We start from the raw sequence: 21,649 nt of genomic DNA on the forward strand, positions 1-21,649 counted from the left end.
ACATCTCTATTTTGTTATTTACTTACTTACTTTTTTATTTATCTTTTCATCGCGGTATTACTCGCGTCCCGACGGATCCAATTCCCGTACTGTTATACACTGTATGCACTTTAAGCATGTGTGAGAGACCACCCAGCGCGATGTTTGTCATCCCGTGAGACAGCGGGCAGTACTAATTAATAATCCGATCTAACCAGTCGTTCATCCAGTGACTCTCTCATCCAGTGACTCTTTCATCCAGTGACTCTCTCATCCAGTGACTCTCTCATCCAGTGACTCTCATCCAGTGACTTTCTCATCCAGTGACTTTATCTTATCCAGTGTATCTCTCATGCAGTGACATTTACCAGTGACGTTTTATGTACTCATTTGTGTTTTACTGCAGAAAATTCTAATATACCTAATATTTGGAAATTGGACCTTTTATTCCAAATCACCTAACTATATAACAAATCTGGTGGCAGCGTAGCGGGATACAAGGTATCCCTGGTTCGTCTCCAAGCATACTTCTCTGATCGTGAAAGTGCTCGTCGTGGCCGTTCCTGCAAAGAAAACCATGTTCCTGTACATTTTCTTCGCGTTCCTGTAAGTAACTATAAAGTGATTTATAAAGTGGTTATAGTGCAAGTGCAAGTGCGTGATCCGAGTGAAACTTCGTGATCCGAGTGAAACTTCCATCACCTCGTTTGAACAACTATTAAATTTCAAAATTATAACATTTACATTATTGTCACTTTTATTACAACATATTATTTAACATAACTTTCTCACAGTTATTATTGTCAATTCTAAGAAGCTTCGTCGCTCATCGCACACCTGCATACCGATACCACATAGCAACCGCTGACACAGAGTTTTGCGAATAACAGACAGCGACTTAGGTGGCCGCCTGTTACACCGTACTATATATTACTCTTTATTAAATAAAATTACCTTCACTTTATTAAATTAAATATTTGCTATAAACATGGCTACAAATCCGCAATTGAAACAAGAAAAGGGTGAAACTATCCAAATAAGTACATTATTTAAATTCATAAAAACTTTTGATGGCTCACGTGACAAATTAAATTCATTCATAAATAATTGTGATAATGCATTTGAATTAGCTACGGCAGAACAAAAAAAAATATTATTCAAATATATCCTTTCTCAACTAGAAGGTAAAGCTGAAACTGCTGTATCTATAAAAGAATACGAATCGTGGGATCAATTGCGTGAGTTTTTAAAGACACAATTTGGCGAAAGGAAGCATTATTCTCATCTTTTAACCGATTTGCAGGAATGTCGTCAACAAACCAGCGAACAAGTTCATCAATTTTCATTGCGCGTTGAAACATGCCTCTCTAAATTATTAACTGAAGTGACCTTATCTAATAAGAAAAAATCAGAACTAGCGGGTCGTACAGCAGCTATGGAAGAACTGGCTCTTCATACTTTCTTACTTGGCCTTAAATCTAACATCTCAAACTTAGTCCGTGGTAAAAACCCTTCTAACCTCAATGAAGCTATAAACTTAGCCATTTCCGAAGAAAAAATATTAAATTCGCTATACAAACGAAATTCTCAAGTATCTAACTATGTCCAAAAACCACACTATACCTTTAGACCTGCTATAAACAATGTAAACACTAAACCTCAATCGCATAGACCTATGGCTCAAAATTATCAAGGGTTGTTCTGTCGCTACTGTAAAGCTCAAGGTCATACTCTTGAAGTCTGTAAAAAACGTGAGTATAACAATAATAGATTTAGGGTTCCACAAACGGCACAGCCAGCCTCAAGTCAAAACTACCCAAAACCGGGACCCGCTCATGTAAATTACATGATCAAAGATCATACTGAATATAATCCCGAAAATCACCCAAACGTAAATGACGAAGATGAAATCAAACACTATAGTCATGACTACTCAAATAATAATGATTTAAACGAATAATGGGCTCACGGAGGTGTCTCGTGAGACCCAAATCACAATTTTCTGCTAGACCCATTAATAACAACGACACCTCCCCTATATCCAAGGACCACAAGGGTAGCCAGCCCCAAATAAGCGTCCAATCTTCTATATCCAAGGACCACAAGGGTAGCCAGCCCCAAATAAGCGTCCAATCTTCTATATCCAAGGACCACAAGGGTAACCAGCCCCAAGCAAGTGTCCTTAATAAAGATAATGTAATATATGAAATATCCTGCAAACCTACTAAAGTATCCTTACCTCATGTTATTGTCCAGACATGTGTTTCCAACAAACCACTTACGTTACTTGTCGATACCGGGTCTTCTGTTTGTCTCATCCGAAAATCTTCCATCCAATCTTATTCTAATCTTACCCTAAAAAACAACATAATTAAATTAAAGGGCATAGATAATACTGAAGATACAGTACCAACCTTAGGCAGTTTTGATCTAAGTCTTATATTTGGGAAAGAGTCAATTTCTTTCAATTTCCATGTTGTTGAAAATATTCATCTTAACTATGACGGTATTATAGGAAATGATTTATTTACCCGTTTTCAATGCTTTATTGATTATAATCAGCAAATACTTCACCTAGAAAATAATAAAATAAAATTAAACTTAACTGACCCTACTTATCATATTCCGGCTCGTTCAGAAATGATTGTAGAATGTACGGTCACGAACCCTGAATTAAAAGAAGGTCTTATCCTAGATCAACATATCAGTGATACTCTTTTTATAGCAAACTGTTTAGTTAAAGTTAAAGAAAACAATAGGATAAACCTCACAATTTTGAACGCTTCTGAGGAACCTATTACGCTGAAGTCGAATCTTCAACTTACCTTACACCCCGTCGATCACGACCCTTTCCAACCAAATAATTCAAATAAATCTTGCTTGAATAGAACTCAAGAAGTTCTCAAACTCCTCCGCGTCTCCCACCTAAATTCTGAAGAAGTTGAAGCCCTTTATGAAGTATGTTCAAGATATTCCGATATATTTCACTTACCAGGCGATCAGCTGACGTCAACTGACGCCATTCAACATGAAATTCGAACTTCATCAGATCACCCAATTAATGTTAAGTCCTACCGTTTTCCTGAAATACACAAACAAGAAGTTAACTCACAAATTCAAAAGATGTTAGATCAGAAAATAATCCAACCTTCTGTTTCACCTTGGTCTTCTCCAATATGGGTAGTTCCAAAAAAAATTGATGCATCGGGCCAGAAAAAATGGCGTATTGTCATTGATTATAGGAAATTAAATGATAATACGATTGGAGAAACCTACCCCATTCCTAATATTGTCGAAATTTTAGATCAATTAGGAAATTCCAAATATTTCTCAACTCTTGACCTCGTTTCAGGATTTCATCAGATCAAAATGGCTCCCCAAGACGCCTGTAAAACCGCATTTAATGTTCCCCAAGGACACTTTGAATTTACAAGAATGCCGTTTGGTCTGAAAAATGCACCATCAACTTTCCAACGCTTAATGAACAATGTCTTGACGGGCCTTCAAGGTGAAAGGTGTTTCGTTTATTTAGACGATATAGTAATATATTCTTATGATTTAATGCAACATATAAATAATTTGACCGCTGTTTTCCAAAAACTCCGTGACTTTAATCTAAAATTACAAGCTGATAAATGCGAATTCTTACGGAAAGAAGTAGGCTACCTTGGACATATTATTACCGAAAACGGTGTAAAACCAGATCCTAATAAAGTTAAATCTGTTCAAGACTTTCCAATTCCAAAATGTCCAAAAGACATAAAATCCTTTTTAGGTCTAATATCCTACTACAGACGTTTTATTCCCGAGTTTTCAAAATTATCAAAACCCCTTACACTTCTTCTCAAAAAAGATAATTCTTTTATTTGGTCCAACGAACAGCAATTGGCCTTTGAGACCCTTAAAAATAAACTAGTCACTGCTCCTGTCCTCATATACCCAGACTTTACAAAACCTTTTACACTTACTTGTGATGCATCCAATTATGCCATATCAGCAATACTCTCTCAAGGCCCAGTAGGTAAGGACCATCCTATAGCTTATGCATCCAGAACCTTGAATAAAAACGAGACAAACTATAGCACTACTGAGAAAGAACTTTTTGCTATAGTTTGGGGTTGTAAAACTTTCAGACCTTACCTATTTGGCCGAAAATTTTATATAATAACCGACCATCGGCCATTAAAATGGCTGTTTAATCATACTGATCCTAGTAGTAAATTACAACGTTGGCGTCTTCAACTTGAAGAGTTCGAGTATGAAATTATCTATCGAAAAGGCAAACTAAATTCCGCAGCTGACGCCCTCTCTCGTTATCCTGTGAACCCTATAAATCAAAATGACCCTAAAGGTGAATTAACGGACCCTAGTTCACTGGACTGTACGCCTTCCCCTCTTCAACCCTCTACTAGTAATCACAGAAATGCAATACCTTATCTTGATGAAACATATTCAAAATTCTTAAAAACTTCTCTAACCGCACAGTATAACACTATAATAGTTGAACACAACGATAGTTTATTAAAAAGCAAAAATAAAATTCTAATAATTCCCACATCATTAGATCTAGACGACTCCATACCCTATGTTCAAGATGTCTTGTCAAACGTAGAAAACTCTGAAACGATTTTTAACTCTGAAAGAACTCTATATTCATATAAATCATTTTCAGATAATAATAAAATTTATTATTTCTTGTTCACCAAAGTGCACCATTTTGACACCTGCACTTACGGCGAAATATTCGAGTCCTTACAAAACCTTAGGAATCACTTAGTATCCAATAATGATTCTATAACTCAAATAAGTATAACCGATTTTAAAAATCCTTTTGATAGGCACGTTTATGTCAAAATCTATAATATGCTAACGTATCTGTTTAATAATACTGGAATACAAGTCCATATTTATTGTAATAAGATATATTATCCGAGCCCTAGTGAAATAAATAAAATTCTTAGAGAAAACCACGATATCCCTGTCGCAGGACATCTTGGATCCACCCGGATGTACAATAAAATTAGAGAACAGTATTACTGGAAAGAAATGCGCAGAGACATAGAAAATTACGTCAAGACTTGTGTTTTATGTCAACAAAATAAAGCCTTACGAAAAACAAACAGGGCACCCATGCAGATTACAACTACGTCCACAGCGCCTTTTGAAAGATTATCCCTTGATATTGTTGGCCCGCTTCCAGATTCAAGTCCAGGAAACCTTAAATACATACTCACTCTTCAAGACGATTTAACAAAGTATTCTGTAGCTTATCCTATTAAAAATGCCACTGCTGAAGAGACCAGCGAATGCCTAGTTCATTTCATATCCTTGTTTGGCATTCCTAAGACTATACTAACAGATCAGGGTACCAATTTCACAGCGCAACTATTCAAAATGACCTGTTCCTTCTTAAAAATAAAGCAATTGTTTTCTTCCGCATACCACCCTCAGACTCAAGGTGCTTTAGAGCGCAGCCACTCTACTCTTAAAGAATATTTAAAATCTTATGTTTCCGAAAATCAAAATAATTGGGCTAGATATGTATACACTGCTATGTTGGCATATAATACAGCAATTCATACAACAACTAATTTTTCACCATATGAATTGATCTTTGGCCACAAACCATACATACCTAATTCCATATATGAACCAGTCCCACACGTCACTTATCCAGACTATGTTAGAATGTTACAACATCGTCTTAAATATGCAAGAGATAAGGCAATTGAAAACATAACAAAGTCCAAAGAGTCTTCCAAAGCTTATTACGATACCCGCACTCGTCCTGTAAAGTATCATGTTGGCGATTTTGTTTATTTAAAGAACCATCTCAGGCTGCGTAAGGCCTTATCTCCCATATGGAAAGGTCCTTACAAAGTTGTAAAAATAAACGGTAAAAATAACCTAACGTTGCTCATAAACAGACGTCACGTGACTCATCATTATGACGAAGTTAAACTTGCCCGTCGTTGTGAACCGTAACTTAATGTCTTAGTGTTAAAACCTTCAAGTCTTATTTAGAATATTATTATAATGTACTTAATGTTTTATTACAGTTCACTATCCCTGGCACAAGAACCCTTCATCCAACCCACTGTGAATAGCCCCGGTATATACTTCGACCCTGTTGGTTCTCTAAAAATAATAGATGGTTATCTTAGCGTTATTATACCTTCTGATATTTCTTTTATACGACCACATATTAACAATCTGTACGGTGTGATAGACTCCTCCAAGCGCTTATGTAAACAAAGTAAGTTGTTTACTGATATCGAATGTCTGAACTTGCTCCAACCTTTATCTACTCGGTACCAAGACATATTACGCGATTTTGAATCAATTTCTTATTTGATTGATAATCGATCTAAAAGATCAGCCTGGTTTGGTGGTATCGGTACAGTGTTCAAACACCTTTTTGGTGTAATGGATGAAGAAGACGCCATAAGATACAGCAATGCTATTCAAACTGTCGAAAAGGATCAAACCCAATTGTCTAGATTGATAAAAGAAAATATTCTAATTACCACTTCAACTCTGTCTTCCATTAAAGAAATTACAAAAAATATTACTATAAATGAACAACGTTTAAATAGTGCTGTTGAATTATTGTCGCGTCATTTGTTGAATGTAACTTCGTTATCAGGTAACTTGTTGTTACGAGCTAAATTAAATGAAATTGTAAACATGTTAGAGGGAAGTTTATTAGCACTGTCCTTTAAGTTAGAAGATATTATTAATGGCATTATGTTTAGTAAATCAAATATTTTATTTCCTTCTATTATCACCCCTAAGCAATTATTTTCCGAATTGGCTGAAAATTATAGATTTCTGGCTGACTATAATCAATTTCCTGTTAGTCTATCTTTAGAAAATATTTACCTATTAATTAATGTATCTGAAATTGCTTGTTACTTTAAAGATGATAAAATTGTTTTTGTTTTGAGGGTTCCCCTTGTAACAGCCAAAGATTTTAACTTATATAATTGTATCCCATTTCCTGTAACACTCACAAATAACACGTTTTCTACAATAGTGCCCTCTACTAAATATTTAGGAATAACTAAGGATTTATCGTCTTATTGTAAGCTAGATAGTTTAACTAATTGTAAAGTTTTATATAGCTCGTATTATATATGTGAAACATTAGATACTTATTCTAGTTCCGTAACTCCGATCTGCGAATCGGAAATAATTTCAAAGGCCCTAATTTGTGTGCCGAATCAATGTGAAACCAAATTCTTACAAGGTAATTATGAAATTTGGCAAAGATTGAATAATAATAAGTGGATATATGTAATAAACAAACCTTCCAAATTGTTAATTGACTGTCACAATCTAAGTAACACAGAAACAACTATTTCAGGCACAGGTATACTGAGTATCCCGAGACATTGTATAGCATATTATAAAGAGTTAAGGTTAATTCCAAAGGTTACTAAAATTATTAGAATGCAACAAATAAACTCAAATTTTAATTTGATAAACGATTCATGCTGTAATAATGTAACATTCAATAAACTTAAACAAAATATTCCAAAATTGAATTTAAAAAATGTTAATCTTGATTCTGTTATGGCAGAACATACTAAAGCAACAAGCCTTATTATAAAAGGTTTAGACAGAATAACTGAAAAACCACATATAGTTTTATACAGTGAATATTATTGTTATACTACTATTTTAATTAGTATCGTAGTTTTAATCTTAACCCTATACTTATTATATAAGTGTATCAGATCAGGCAAATGTCACCGTATGACAGATAAGAAAAACAAGAAGAATATTGATAAAAATGAGGAACCTTTAGAAATTGCCGACTCTACTGAAATTCCTGCACCTAAAATCCGGACATCATAAACGTAAACTTCACTCTTCAGGTGAAGTTTAGTCTTACCCTCGGGGGCTGTTATACACTGTATGCACTTTAAGCATGTGTGAGAGACCACCCAGCGCGATGTTTGTCATCCCGTGAGACAGCGGGCAGTACTAATTAATAATCCGATCTAACCAGTCGTTCATCCAGTGACTCTCTCATCCAGTGACTCTTTCATCCAGTGACTCTCTCATCCAGTGACTCTCTCATCCAGTGACTCTCTCATCCAGTGACTTTCTCATCCAGTGACTTTATCTTATCCAGTGTATCTCTCATGCAGTGACATTTACCAGTGACGTTTTATGTACTCATTTGTGTTTTACTGCAGAAAATTCTAATATACCTAATATTTGGAAATTGGACCTTTTATTCCAAATCACCTAACTATATAACAGTACGCGAACAGTAATAGCCTATACCGGGTAAAGTGTAGCTTTCAAATCGGTCAACTTGTTTCGGAGCCTATTCAATCCAAACAAATAATCAAAGTACCTATCTATAGATAAGTTCAAGTTTTGATGTTCTTTAATTAAAAAACTTTTTTTGCAGGTTTCCTATACGAAATGATTTAAGGACAAAATGGTTAGAAGCTATTGGTGAGGAAAATATTAATCCCAGACATAAATATTGGTATGTCTGTTCGCTTCACTTTGAAGATAGTTGTTTTAATAGAACACTGGATATCTTAAGATTACGTGACAACTCTGTTCCCACATTATTTTTGGTAAGTCTTAAGATAGTTTTTTTTTTTTTTTTGTTAGACAAATCCTATGTAATTATATTATTAGTATTATTTATTTGAAATAATAAATAATTAATAATTACTTTGCCTGTGTTTTTTTTTTTCAAAGGTATCACCCTACTGAAATAACTCCTCCCATTTGGTTGATGTTGTTGAGGTTATTAGTATCAGTGAAATTAATGTGATAGTTAGTTCTATGACGAAGAAATTATTTATACTCGGTTATTTTTATGCACCCAGTAAGACTCGTACGTACTTCTAACTAGAATACAATATCGATATTTGTTGAATCCGGTAGCGGTACAACCCTAGTAATGGCAGCCATTTTAGTTACGACTGCAGACTGACAGTAGGTGTGCACGTTTTTTTCGTGACATTTCCTGTCCCTTTATTTATATGTCAATGCTTATAAGTGACTGTGAGTAATTGTCACTGTCAAACTCGTTTCGTTACCAGCAATTTTCATTTGCCATAAAATCGTTTGTGTAAGTTTTTATAACCGTTATGTGGATAATAACTAATTTTATAAAAATATTAAAGTAAATCAATGTTTCTTGTATAATTTAAAATATGTTTATAAGTAGTTTCTCTTACTTTTTTTTGTAGTTAATGAAATGACATCAAGAAACGAAACGTTTGTATATGGTGTTGCCACCGCACTTACATATAAGTTTCAGATAGTTATGTGTCAGATAAATTATAGTGCTACAAGGATCTTTTGGCACTTGGATGACATTGACAGGAGGGCGTTAGTGTACAATTAGGGTTACCAGCAAATAAAATCTCCCCAATAATAGGGAATTGTTTGATTACCATTCCGTGACTTTTTTACTTATGAGATGTTCGTGTGATATAGGCCAAGGCTATTATTACATGAAAATAAAATTAAAGGTACCTATGTCAATGAAATAAATAAAAAAAATATCATATATTAAATTCGTTTACTATAATTATGTTCTGCAAGAACTACGTCCAGAGGTTGCATGCGATTAAATTCTTCATCATCTTCATCCTGAGAATCATCGTCGTCAGTGCTTTCCTCGCTATCAGAGCATAACCGTATGATAAATGGTTCGTCCAAATATCCATCTTTTTTTCGGTACTCTTCTTCCAGTTTCTTAACGTGGCCACAATGATTGCGCCATTCCTCGACAGAAATGGTATCGAATGCATTTTGTACCATGTCAGGCATTTGGTTTGGTGGCCTCCCAATATTTATCTCGGCTACTTTTCGTTTCATGGATGCCCAGATCATTTCGATGGGATTTAGATCACAATGATATGGTGGCAAACGACATATCTGAAAAAAAAAAATAGAATCTTATTCATCTTCACATTGGGTTGGTAATGTTGGTATTAAGATTTTGAGAAAAAAGGGTAGGTATAGCTGAATTAAGTAATAGTTACCTTGTGACCCAGTCCTTTTAAAATAGCATCCACAGCATACACTGGTTCGGGTTTGTTTCTATTTACAAGTTCTAAGAGTTGTGGTCTTGTATATTCTTCTGAATATTCAATGTTGTTTATTCTTAACCACTCGATGATTTCATCTTTCCTACTGCTTGTGTTTGGGGGTTTGTTGACGCTTGTGTTGTGATATGGTGCGTTATCCATCACAATTAGACTGGGCTCCTTCAAATTGGGGGACAACTTTTCTAAAACCCATTTTTTTAAATTTGTATGGTTCATGTCGTCGTGGTAGTCACCACTCTTTGTTTGTGACTTAAACACCAAGCAAGCATTCTCCACAAAGCCTTGATTACCTCCGGCATGAACGATAATAAATCTTTGACCTTTAGAGATGGGCTCTAATACTCCATCTGAAATTTTAAAAAATAACTATGAAACAAAGCAGAACACTCAGAACAAAAATCACTCTTATAGAAAGATGTATTATTCAATAAGTAATAGTTCTGAAAAAAAGTTGTAAAAAATATATTACTCAATAATATTAGGAGATCATTAAGTAGCCAATACCTTCATCATCATTCTGCCAACATTTCCCAGCTGTATGACCGGAGTGAATATAGGTCTCATCTAAGTAGACTACAGGTAGTTTTTCTGTATCGTCATTATGTTTTAAAGTCTGAAATAAAATAATTTTATGGTTAGTTTGCAAATTGCTAAACAGTTTTATTAATGATTGCATTAATTTTGAATAGTATCTGATGGTTTAGATAAGCAATATTGTGTGGGCACTTAGTAATACAACCAAGTGTATCTTGGTGTTAATGTTGTTTCATGAACCACCTTTCAGCTACTGTCATGGTTCCTTTAAATGTCGATTACAATCATCAGCAGTACCTAATAGTAACCGGGACCACCAGCTCAACATGCCTTCCAAACCAAGGAATCGCTTAATTTTCAGACAATCTGGTGATTCAGTCTGCAATGTCATAACCAACGGAGGAAAATTCACACAAAGACAATTTGCACGATGTACTACAAACTTATAAGTATATGTATACCTGCAGATAACGAGCACGCCAAGCAGTTATATCATTACGTTCCATGAGGACCTTTCTGTTGCTTATAGTTTTTCTGAATCGAAAACCAATCATTTTTATATGTTGTCTGAGAATTTCTCGGCTGCCTGTGAATCCAATCTCTTCTCTAAGTACTTGCAGCAACTTATTCACTGTTGGTATTTCTTTTTTGAAAGTATAAAATTCATGGATCTTTCGTCTAAGAACACCAATATCAAAATTGTCCATTAAAATTTTATCCTTTCTTGTTTTTCTATTTTTTCCGGGAGTAACTATTTTACTCGATGATGCTTCAGCCAATCTTCCTTCATTTCCAATTCTTGCAACAGTCCGTAAAGATATACCTGAAATCGTATTTTATTTAAATGATGTGAAGGAAAAATCTATCTAAAAAACTTACAATTTTAGGTTATGTATTCGTGGTAATATCGGGCACTGTGTATGGTATCACTAACCTGTTGCAGCTGCGACACGCTCATTTACCCTTTCAAATGGAATAATCGGGGCACAAGATTGCTTTTCTTGCATAAAATAGTCCTTCACTTTTAAAACCACCTCTCTAACACCACTTCTTATCACTTTTGGCATAATTTATAAAGATTTTTACTAAATTAAAGCACGAACAAACACCAACTTCAGCTATCTGTCAAAAGTGACGCTTTGCAAGATGGCGGCGTTAGTTCCAAAATCGGCCACGTGCCAAAAGATCCTTGTAGCACTGTATGTTTGTGAAACGCAATGTTTCTTATTCGGAACTTTTATCATCCGAATAATTTATGTGTAACATAGTTATTTGGAACTTTATCCATACATTGTGAAACAGACCCTTAAACTATAATATAAATACCACATTTAAAAGAAAAATCATGAAATATAAATATCGCATTGAAGTAAATGATAAAATGTAGACGTTAATGATGCAAATAAAACATGTACGCGCTTGCGTGAACAAATAAAAATGCGTAGCACCAGTACAACTAGGGTTATATTATCAAACTTTACAATTATGAACATGTGAGATTGCAGAGATGCGATGGACCCGTTACGTTCCAATACAGTTGTTGATCTCGACGGCCCGTGAAGGCAAGTGGACGAGCGCCGCTCTCGACGCCTCCGTCCTCGCCCCTTCTCCAGCCCGCCGGCGTCACCATGGCGGCCTCCCGTTGGATGACGCAGGACGCAGTTGGCGCGCAGTTCGAACCGCCGCCTGCGATTGGCTCGCGCGCAGGTGACATGATACGCGGCGGGCACCTCGGTGTTGCCAGGGAGCGCGTACCGCGTTTCCCCAGCATTTTGCCCCGCCGCACAGTAGATCGACGCCATACAAGCGTTGGGACATAGGATATTTAAATATCCAAATGTCAATTTTTGAAAAACGAGTTATGCCATCGTATTTGTCTTCTTATTAGCTGTTAAAAATGTTACTAGCATTTTCTGATTGGACTCTTACATCGAGAGCTATAGCGCAAAATGTGATTTAAATGTATGGGAAGTGACTTAAAAACTGATGTATCTCGAGATTCCCTTCGCCTTTCGACTTGATTTTTTTATATGGTAATAAGACATATATTTGGCACATTTTCTTCAAACAAACATGGTGCGATAAATGTGCCCGTTTTAAGATACAAGTATAGACCGATTTTTGCAATATCATCTACATATTTATTTATAAGTTTCACATATTTTATCTCTGAATCTCACTTCAGTGGTGACTCACTGATATGGTCAGGCCATAACTCATTGGTGCACCGATAATATAATCTCTGGAAATAATTATATACTACTAATGAGGTAATTTGTTAATTTTTGGTAATTTGTTATTACCTAAATTTTAATGAGGTGATTAGCTATTTTTTTGGAAAATTAGCTAATTACTTATAAAAGACCTTTTCATTGTTTACAATAAGAACTCGAATCGATTTTTAACATACCTACCCTCATAAGTGTCAATTTTGGAAACCATATAAATAGGCGCATGGTTGACTGAAATTAAATTAAATAAAAGCAGTCGTTTTTTATGAAAAACAAAAAAATATTTTATTGTCACGCTTAGTTACTAAAAAAATAATAAATTACAAATAATAAAATATGTAAAAACATCAAAATATACCTACAATTCTATTACTAAGATATTTATTGAAGTACTTAACTACAATTTACTAATAACTAATTTCATAATGATAAAGTAAGGACAAAATTTTAAATTGGTTGACACTAATATTTAGACATGATAAAAACAGTAAAAACAAATATTCAATATAACAAACAAAACGAAGAACAGCATCATAAAGCATCATAAAAATCAATAGTCTAAAAGAAAGTGTTAGTCACAGAAAATATCATCATCAGATTCTATTTCAGATTCTTCAGAATCGCTATCAGATATTAAATTCATAACGTCACAAAATTCTACTTGATTTTCTTCTGTGACTATCATTTCATAAACTTCTTTAAACATATTTCTCTTTACGTTACGATCCAATTTTGGTCGTATGGTTGTCAAAAAAGGATCTGAAGTGAGAAGCAGGTTATGAAGTACATCTTCATTACAATTAATACTACTACTTTTTCTCGAGTGAGACTCTCTAAATTTACGAAAATCTTTGTTTCTCGCTTCAGATGCTTCTTCTGACAAAAAACCGATTGGCACTATAGACAAATGCTCAATTATATGAGCTCCATGAATAAGCAACTTATGAATACTCACAGGCATATAATACCATGGATAAAGATTGGTAAACATTTTTGCAGTATCTATACAGAATTCATTAAATTTGTTTACAATAATTTTTTCACCAGAAGAAATACATTGTAGGATCACACCAAGTCTTTGCACTAAAGCAACGTCTAGTCCAGTTATATCAGCAGTTTTGGCTGGATCTTGAAAGAACCTTCTAGCTGAGTTTCCGTTGTTTGTCGTCCCACTGCCTTGTTTTACAACGTCTAATAATAAACCAGTTTCTTTTCTGAATCTGTCTTGAATGTTCTTTTTTCTTTCATCTACAGATTTTTTGGCATCGTCTCCTCTTGATTGCCAAGATTTAATGTCTAATCTATATGCTATATGAAGCAAACATTCCATGGCACGGATCCATGCATGAAGACTGCTTAAGGCCCCTTTGCAGTACGGTGTGTAGGTATTAAAACACGGACTCGCGGCCAGGGGCACGAGCGGTCGGCGCGGGGCGGCTGCGGTGGCGGCGCAACGAGCGTATGCTCGCGGGGTCGCGGGGTGGGGCGTTTCGATGTGCCACAGTGTAGCATAAATGCAGTAGGTAAATCGTGTTCGATTGTTGCAATACTTGGATAACATTTTCGTGAAATGTTAGTTGATAGGTGGATACGTAAATAAAATTACCTTTTTACTTGGTGTGTTAATTATTAGGTTGGTAGGAAAGAATTATTCTTTCGATAAATGCTATCAATCTGTTAAAAAGTGTAGTTTTACTGTAAGGAATTGAATGGCTTATCATATTAGCTAGTCTCATTTAGTTTTTTTTTTAATATGGAAAGTGCACAGCACAATTATGTTGACATGCGCCATGAAAGTATCGATTTACGCATAAAATTCGGAAAAAAATCGAGATAGTTTATAACAAATATAAATTAAAATAGTTTGATACAATATAAATAAATACAATTATTTGATGCAATACAATTTTTTTATTTATTAATTTTACAATGATAATTACTATGGTATGATTATATATTAAAAAATAGATACATTTTTTATATTTAAAAGTCGTCAAATTGAATGAAATTTACAGTGTCACTATGGTCACTGTCTTCTAAATGCAAGTTCGGTGCTGAAGCGGTTAGAGGCGCTATATTTTCTTTTTCCTCTAAACATATATTCCTAATAGGCATTCCACGTACATGCCTTGGATCAACCAACTCAATAAGTAGGCTCTTCAAATAAAATTGTGTTAATTTTGGTTCCATTTTTTCACTCCAGAACTGGTCATCTTTTTCAATATATTTAATATATACTGGTTCGGCTTGTGAAACCCATAAGCCAAATATGCACACATCACGTCCCGTCACATGCAACTGCCCCTGAATTTGGTAAAACCAGTTACTATTTTTATTTATAGTAAATGTTTTTGATTTCTTATTATGTCGTATAAGCTGGATTTTATTATTTTCCAGTGCTTTCTGCAAACCTTCCTTTGCAGCAATTAATGAACACTTTACTTCTACTACTTTATCGTGTCCAACAAGACCATCAGGTGTAGCTCCAATAAAAGGATATTTTTGGTCTATAAAAAGTCCACATGGATCAATTTTAATATTTTCTTGTTGCTCAATTTGTTGGAGTGCCTGTTTTTCGTTTTCAATGCCGTGAGCTATTGAAACCACATTACTTAAATTTTTTTTGTAAAGTATATTTTTTACTAGGGCTGACGTGTCTCTTGTTGGTTTGCGTTTGCAGATGGGACCAAAATTTGAAGCCGTTATAATTTTTTTTCTTATTTCTAGCCATTCGCTTGAATCTCTTTGCAGTATTGTGGATCTCTCAATGTGTTCTCTGTCAGCCGTGACATTTTTCAAATTTTCCATAAAATTAATTTTGGCTCGCTCCAATTCTGTATCAAGCATGTCTGGTGCAGCACTGGTTTCACCGTAATCATGCTGTATGTTCTTACTAAATGGCTGTCTTCGCAGCTTTTTAACGGGGTGTTCAATATTAGACTTACGCTTAAGTGCTCTCCTTTTTTCAATATCCACAACTTTGCCTTTAGGACTGTTACCTAGAATTTTTTTTTGGACAGCAGATATAGCATTTTTTTTATTAAAAGAGACTACTGCCGCTGAGCACCTAGCCTGATAGCCTCGCCTTTGAGTGAAATTTATCCTTTTCCCTCCCACAAATTTTGCGATGACATTATTAAATCGTTCGACTGTGTTGGTATCTACGTTTTCGATTAAGCTTCTTGACTTTCCAGCCACAGTCGATACGATTGCTCTGAGCCGAAATAAAAACGTAGAATTTTGGATACACCTAGTACCATTATTTAAAATTCCTTCTTGGCCACAGTTGTAGTCGTGGCACATTCTATGGTCACCGTAGGCATGTTCGATTGAATTAATGACATCTTTATGAAGTAAGGCCACGGCATCATTTTTAGAACCATTTGAATGGTGATGATACTTTATGGATTTTACGATATTTTTCCTCATTGACATAATTTTTTGGTTTGTTAAACTTTTTCTATGTACCAGTAAATATTTGGTATCTTTAGCTAAACTTTGCATCTTCTTACAAAAATTACGGAGAATGTGATTGCGGCACTCTATTTTTTCAACCGTCAAGTTTTGATCCTTGTACGGATTTGACTTTAAAATTTTGGCATATGTCGATGAGTCACCGTCTGCTATCAATCTTTTAAATATAACGCCGTACATTGCAACAGATGTTTTAAAACCTTCTGCAATGATTTCTGCTTCCATAGAGCTGGAAGACCCTTCGAAATTTTTAAAGCACCTGTGGTCTGGCGGGCTGATTTTTCTGTTTTCAGCACGGCTGCATATCAAACAATATTTGTTTTTGACACCTATAAATAAGACTTGCCCAGTCCTTCTACCAATAATAGCCGCAGCACCAGAAAGAGCTTTAAAATTGGTGCCATATGACCGTGCACTCCATGCTCCGTCTGCATACACGTCGATGACTGGATATCCATTTCTAATGTGACCTTCAGAAATGGCTATTTCTTTTTCCTCATCAACAGCCGCTTGCATGGAATCAGCTGCGGTAATTTCCCAGTTTTCATAAACTTCATTTTGTAACTGCGCATATGTATGTGCCGAAAATACGGGGATGTTCATTGCAGAGAACAGTTCTTCAAACTGGGAATGACCGATGCCTGTAGCCACGATACCTGTCGTAGCCGCTATGTTTGTGTTCAAATATTTTTTCTCTGTAATATCGCTGACATTTTCCGAATCGATTGTTACAATTTGTTGGCACATGTTGCACTGAAGCTTGAATTTAGACATAAGCCCATTTCTTCTTTCTCCTATAATTTTAAAATAGCCTTCTTTGCAGTCAAACAACTCATTATGCCTTGCTTTCATTTGCAGTTGACGTAAAAAATAATTGACATCTATAATTCGCCTACAGGTCTCACTTTCATCAGTGTTGTAGTTTACTACTTCAATGCAGAAAGTATCGTCATTGTCCATCCTAAAAAAATATATAGTATTTATTAAGATCTAGATCAGCTTACCCTGTAACCCTATACTTTTATCAAATCAATAAAAGTAAATAACTATATAGTCATGACTGTTGGCATGAATAACATTTTTTACTAAATATGTATCAAGAAAAACAATACAAGCAGCTCTGCGAAATCGTGAAGTACCCTAAAATCACTAAAAAGCAGTTGTGCCTTATATCTTGTCGAGTATTTACGCATAAATGTAGTAAATTGCTGTTTTTTTTTTCGTTTCGGCGTTTGGACCTATAGCAAAGGTTGTTCGTATCGCGAATACTTTGATCCCTCAAAAATGGAAAAGAAATTAAAAATAAAACGTTAAAAACACAATGATAACGGTATCAAAAACAATATATTTACCAAAGATTCTCATTATTAGTGACAGGTAGTGTAGGAGAAATTTGGACGCTTGGGGCTATAGTTTCCAAAAGTGTACATTGAGTATTTTCCCTGAAAAAAAAAAACATTACTGACTGACACCTACGTAAAATATCAATTTTGAGTTAAAGAAACGTAGATCTTACATAGAGTTATGGAAACTAGATTCATCGTTTAAATCAAGGGTCTGTTGAGTACCATACTCAGATTTTTTTCTTCTCATCGAAGCACTGAAAAAAAGTTTACATTTACTAAGCACATGTTCTACGATACTAACTAAGAACAATAATATTCATTCGAACAAATTCCATCTTTTAATTTAATTAGACTTACTGATTTATTTATACTGTGGCACAAAGGCACATAATAGATAATAGATAATAGTGTAGTTGGCGTCGTAAGCAAGGTATAGAGCGCGAGTGTCACTTCATTCCGTTGTGGCAATTTTGTAAGCTGATGTGTTATAGATACTTATCTTATTATTTATATCTTATTACTTATTATTATTTATAACTTAATTTAATATCTATTAATGTAACGTAATTATTGTTTTGGTTTAAAAATAATTATAACAAACAATTTTAAAATAATATAGTAAAATATTAGTCAACAATTTTTTCTTTTATTTCTACCTATATTCAATGGAAAGGACCAGGCCAAAGCCAAGAACGAGATGAGCATGTTCATACTTGTGCTTACAGTTCATACTTTGTGACGCGCGCTCTATAGCTTGTTTATTTATACTCTAAGGTGGGCACAAAATGTATATACGCTAGAAGAGATCTTGGAGGGATACTACAATACTGGTGCCAGTGATTATAGTGTAAGTGTTCTTATTATGAATTTATAACAATATGAAGAATACGCCCAACTGATGTAATAATAATAAGTAAAACAGCATTATACTTACGTATGATAGGTACTTTAAACTGTAGGTACTTACCACTTTTCAACTAGCATTTCTCTGTATGCCTTGGGTTTCAATTTTCTAAAAGATCTCTTATTCGTTTTATTACCCATTTCAAAAAAAAATTATAGACAGTTCTTAATTATAGGTTTTTACGAACAATAATAAAATATCAAAATAAAAACTATATATACACAAATTCTAAAATGCTAATTATATGTTTACTAATCAAAAAGAAAACTTTATATACAAAAAATATGAACTACAAATTTTACGGTGCACTTTTACGTAGAGGATTTTTTTCGAAGCTAACGAGCATACGTCCAACTTCGAAGACGTCTAGGCGGGCACTGGCGGGCACTAACGAACCGCAGCGGGCGATAATAATGCAAAATTTTGATTGTTTTGCTTCGTGGAAAAAAATTATAACTAAATTGTAAAATATGCCTTTACCATTTTATTCGAAATAAAATTTCCTTCTATTAGATATAATTTTCACATAAATTCCTAACATAACATCTTTACAGCACTCGTTTAAAATTGCGATTTGGTGTCATGTTTGATATTTTTTTTTATCGAGAAAATTATTCTTAATCATGTTTCTATCTTTACCATTTACTAGAGGGTATACTAAACTTTAATAAAATGTTTTTTTTTGTTTAAAATTCCACGTGAGATAACTTTTACAGATGTTCAAAATCCTTAAAATTTAGTGCATCCTCGCCTTAATCCATATTTATACATATCTTCGTCCACTGGTTTTTTCTGAACCAATTCTATATTGTTCATTTCCTTCGGACGCGCCTTACACAAATCGCAAACTGCTGTAGAAGTGCCAGAGATATAGGATGCCACTTTTCCATCTATCATTGTCAAGAGCAATTTATGCTTGATAGTTGCATTTTCACATTTCGTTGGATTTAAACTTTCTATTTCTGTTTCTATATTAGTCATTTCGTTTTTAACATTAAACTCCGTTTCTTTCATGAAGTTCCACATAATGGGTCGGCAGAAAGACGTTGATGAAGGCCGTTGGTTTTGCCAAATAATACATCCATCTTGAGTTGTGAGCTTCAATGGCACAAGACTCGCCATGAACACGCTTTGTAGTTCTTGATTTGAACAATCCGACTTTTGTTGATGTACACTTTGATTTGAGGCTCCATCAAACCCCCATTTGCTTATTAGCAGGAGTTCATCTTTGTCAAGACTTATGTCCAAACACTGAATAAGTCTATTTACAGTTAAATCTAACAGAGCTTGAAGTTTAATCTTAACAGAAGTTTCTGTTATTGTTACAGCACTGTTGTCAGGGTAGCACTTTTTCTTCTCTTCTTGAAGTTTATAATAACTAGGGTATTTACAAATTCCTTCCTTTTCACTGAAATCTCTTAGTGTTATGTATCGAAACTTTGATAGTCTTAAAGTGACATATAATGCCAAAGCTTTTTGGGATGATATTTCTTTCATTTCTCCAAATTGAATAAACTGCTTTACTTTAGAGACTTGCTCTGGATTTTCTAAAAGGTACTGCAGGATTTCAGCCACATCTTTTTTTCCAGATGATTTGAGGCTCGTTTGAGCAGAGAAGACGATTTCTTCCGTGCTATAGGAGCTGCAACTCGATTCTGTGCGTCTTCTTTTTTGTTTGTTCGATAATTCTTCAAAAGGTTTGCGGCTTTCTATCGAAGTAGATGTAGATGCGTCGGAAACCCGACATTCCGGATTCATCACAACATTTGTGAAAGAATCGGATGTTGTCGCTGTTGGTTCTTCAGATGCCTCGTCTATTTCTTCTTCGGGTATAATAACATTCTCTTTCCAATTTTCTGGCCATTTGATATCTGCTTGCAACCAGGAGGAATACTTCCGCATAAATGCTTCTTGATTTCTTGAAGATTTCATCCATTTAGCATAGATCCGATAACAAAATCTACGACACCATTCTTTAAGTTCTTTTTCAACTGCGTCTCTTAACTGAAAATCACTATTGGTTTTCAGAGACGTAAATAATTGATTATAGTCCCGAATATCACCACCTTCACGTAGAGAAATGTAAAGGTCGAGGTAAGTACCGAAACCGTGAAAAGACATAATGACAACACTCGGATGAGGATGAAATTACAACTAATACTCTTCAAGTAATGCACCTATTTATATGGTTTCCAAAATTGGCACTAATGAGGGTAGGTATGTTAAAAATCGATTCGAGTTCTTATTGTAAACAATAAAAAGGTCTTTTATAAGTAATTAGCTAATTTTTCAAAAAAATAGCTAATCACCTCATTAAAATTTAGGTAATAACAAATTACCAAAAATTAACAAATTATCTCATTAGTAGTATATAATTATTTCCAGAGATTATATTATCGGTGCACCAATGAGTTATGGCCTGACCATATCAGTGAGTCACCACTGAAGTGAGATTCAGAGATAAAATATGTGAAACTTATAAATAAATATGTAGATGATATTGCAAAAATCGGTCTATACTTGTATCTTAAAACGGGCACATTTATCGCACCATGTTTGTTTGAAGAAAATGTGCCAAATATATGTCTTATTACCATATAAAAAAATCAAGTCGAAAGGCGAAGGGAATCTCGAGATACATCAGTTTTTAAGTCACTTCCCATACATTTAAATCACATTTTGCGCTATAGCTCTCGATGTAAGAGTCCAATCAGAAAATGCTAGTAATATTTTTAACAGCTAATAAGAAGACAAATACGATGGCATAACTCGTTTTTCAAAAATTGACATTTGGATATTTAAATATCCTATGTCCCTACGCTTGTATGGCGTCGATCTACTGTGCGCCGCCCGACTGTGTTGCCAGGCGGCGCAGGCCGTAACAAAACACATATTACAATCAACTCTTTATGGAAGAAAAATGAACATATGAGTACTAATTACTTAAGATAAATATCACAAAAATCTTTCATTTCTTTTAACAAAAAGCAACCAGGTGTTATGATGTTATAATCAAACATCATTTAGAAATTTTTAGATTATTTATTAAGAGCACAATTATCATGATTACAATCAAGATCAAGATCAGCC

At 34.5% G+C, this 21,649-nt stretch overlaps 2 protein-coding genes across 2 annotated transcripts; both read right to left on the reverse strand.

Annotated features, from left to right (window-relative positions):
• Nucleotides 1-9,524: 9,524 nt before the first annotated feature.
• On the reverse strand, nt 9,525-11,707 carry LOC124635985. The gene is made up of 5 exons (XM_047171945.1): nt 11,539-11,707; nt 11,066-11,427; nt 10,575-10,683; nt 10,005-10,417; nt 9,525-9,897 (listed from the first exon to the last, which is right to left on the reverse strand). Exons 1-5 carry the CDS (start codon nt 11,669-11,671, stop codon nt 9,529-9,531), a joined length of 1,386 nt encoding a protein of 461 aa, XP_047027901.1. The 5' UTR covers nt 11,672-11,707; the 3' UTR covers nt 9,525-9,528.
• A 3,019-nt stretch (nt 11,708-14,726) lies between these two features.
• On the reverse strand, nt 14,727-17,949 carry LOC124635668. Its single transcript, XM_047171613.1, has 3 exons — nt 17,826-17,949; nt 17,662-17,751; nt 14,727-17,270 (listed from the first exon to the last, which is right to left on the reverse strand). The coding sequence occupies exons 1-3, from the start codon at nt 17,900-17,902 to the stop codon at nt 14,819-14,821; spliced, it is 2,619 nt and encodes an 872-aa protein (XP_047027569.1). The 5' UTR covers nt 17,903-17,949; the 3' UTR covers nt 14,727-14,818.
• Between the last annotated feature and the right edge of the window lie 3,700 nt (nt 17,950-21,649).

Source organism: Helicoverpa zea, chromosome 13 (assembly GCF_022581195.2).
Source record: "Helicoverpa zea isolate HzStark_Cry1AcR chromosome 13, ilHelZeax1.1, whole genome shotgun sequence".
Lineage (NCBI taxonomy): Eukaryota > Metazoa > Arthropoda > Insecta > Lepidoptera > Noctuidae > Helicoverpa > Helicoverpa zea.

What these genes read in the sequence shown, in the direction of transcription:
- LOC124635668 (XM_047171613.1), bottom strand. Translation starts at nt 17,902, where the DNA reads ATGAGAAGAAAAAAATCTGAGTATGGTACTCAACAGACCCTTGATTTA. An exon ending in TCTAGTTTCCATAACTCTAT is followed by an intron (nt 17,752 to 17,825) that starts GTAAGATCTACG and finishes TTTTTTTTTCAG; the next exon opens with GGAAAATACTCAATGTACAC. An exon ending in ACTAATAATGAGAATCTTTG is followed by an intron (nt 17,271 to 17,661) that starts GTAAATATATTG and finishes ATATTTTTTTAG; the next exon opens with GATGGACAATGACGATACTT.
- LOC124635985 (XM_047171945.1), bottom strand. Translation starts at nt 11,671, where the DNA reads ATGCCAAAAGTGATAAGAAGTGGTGTTAGAGAGGTGGTTTTAAAAGTG. An exon ending in GCGTGTCGCAGCTGCAACAG is followed by an intron (nt 11,428 to 11,538) that starts GTTAGTGATACC and finishes ATACGATTTCAG; the next exon opens with GTATATCTTTACGGACTGTT. An exon ending in TTGGCAGAATGATGATGAAG is followed by an intron (nt 10,418 to 10,574) that starts GTATTGGCTACT and finishes TTAAAATTTCAG; the next exon opens with ATGGAGTATTAGAGCCCATC.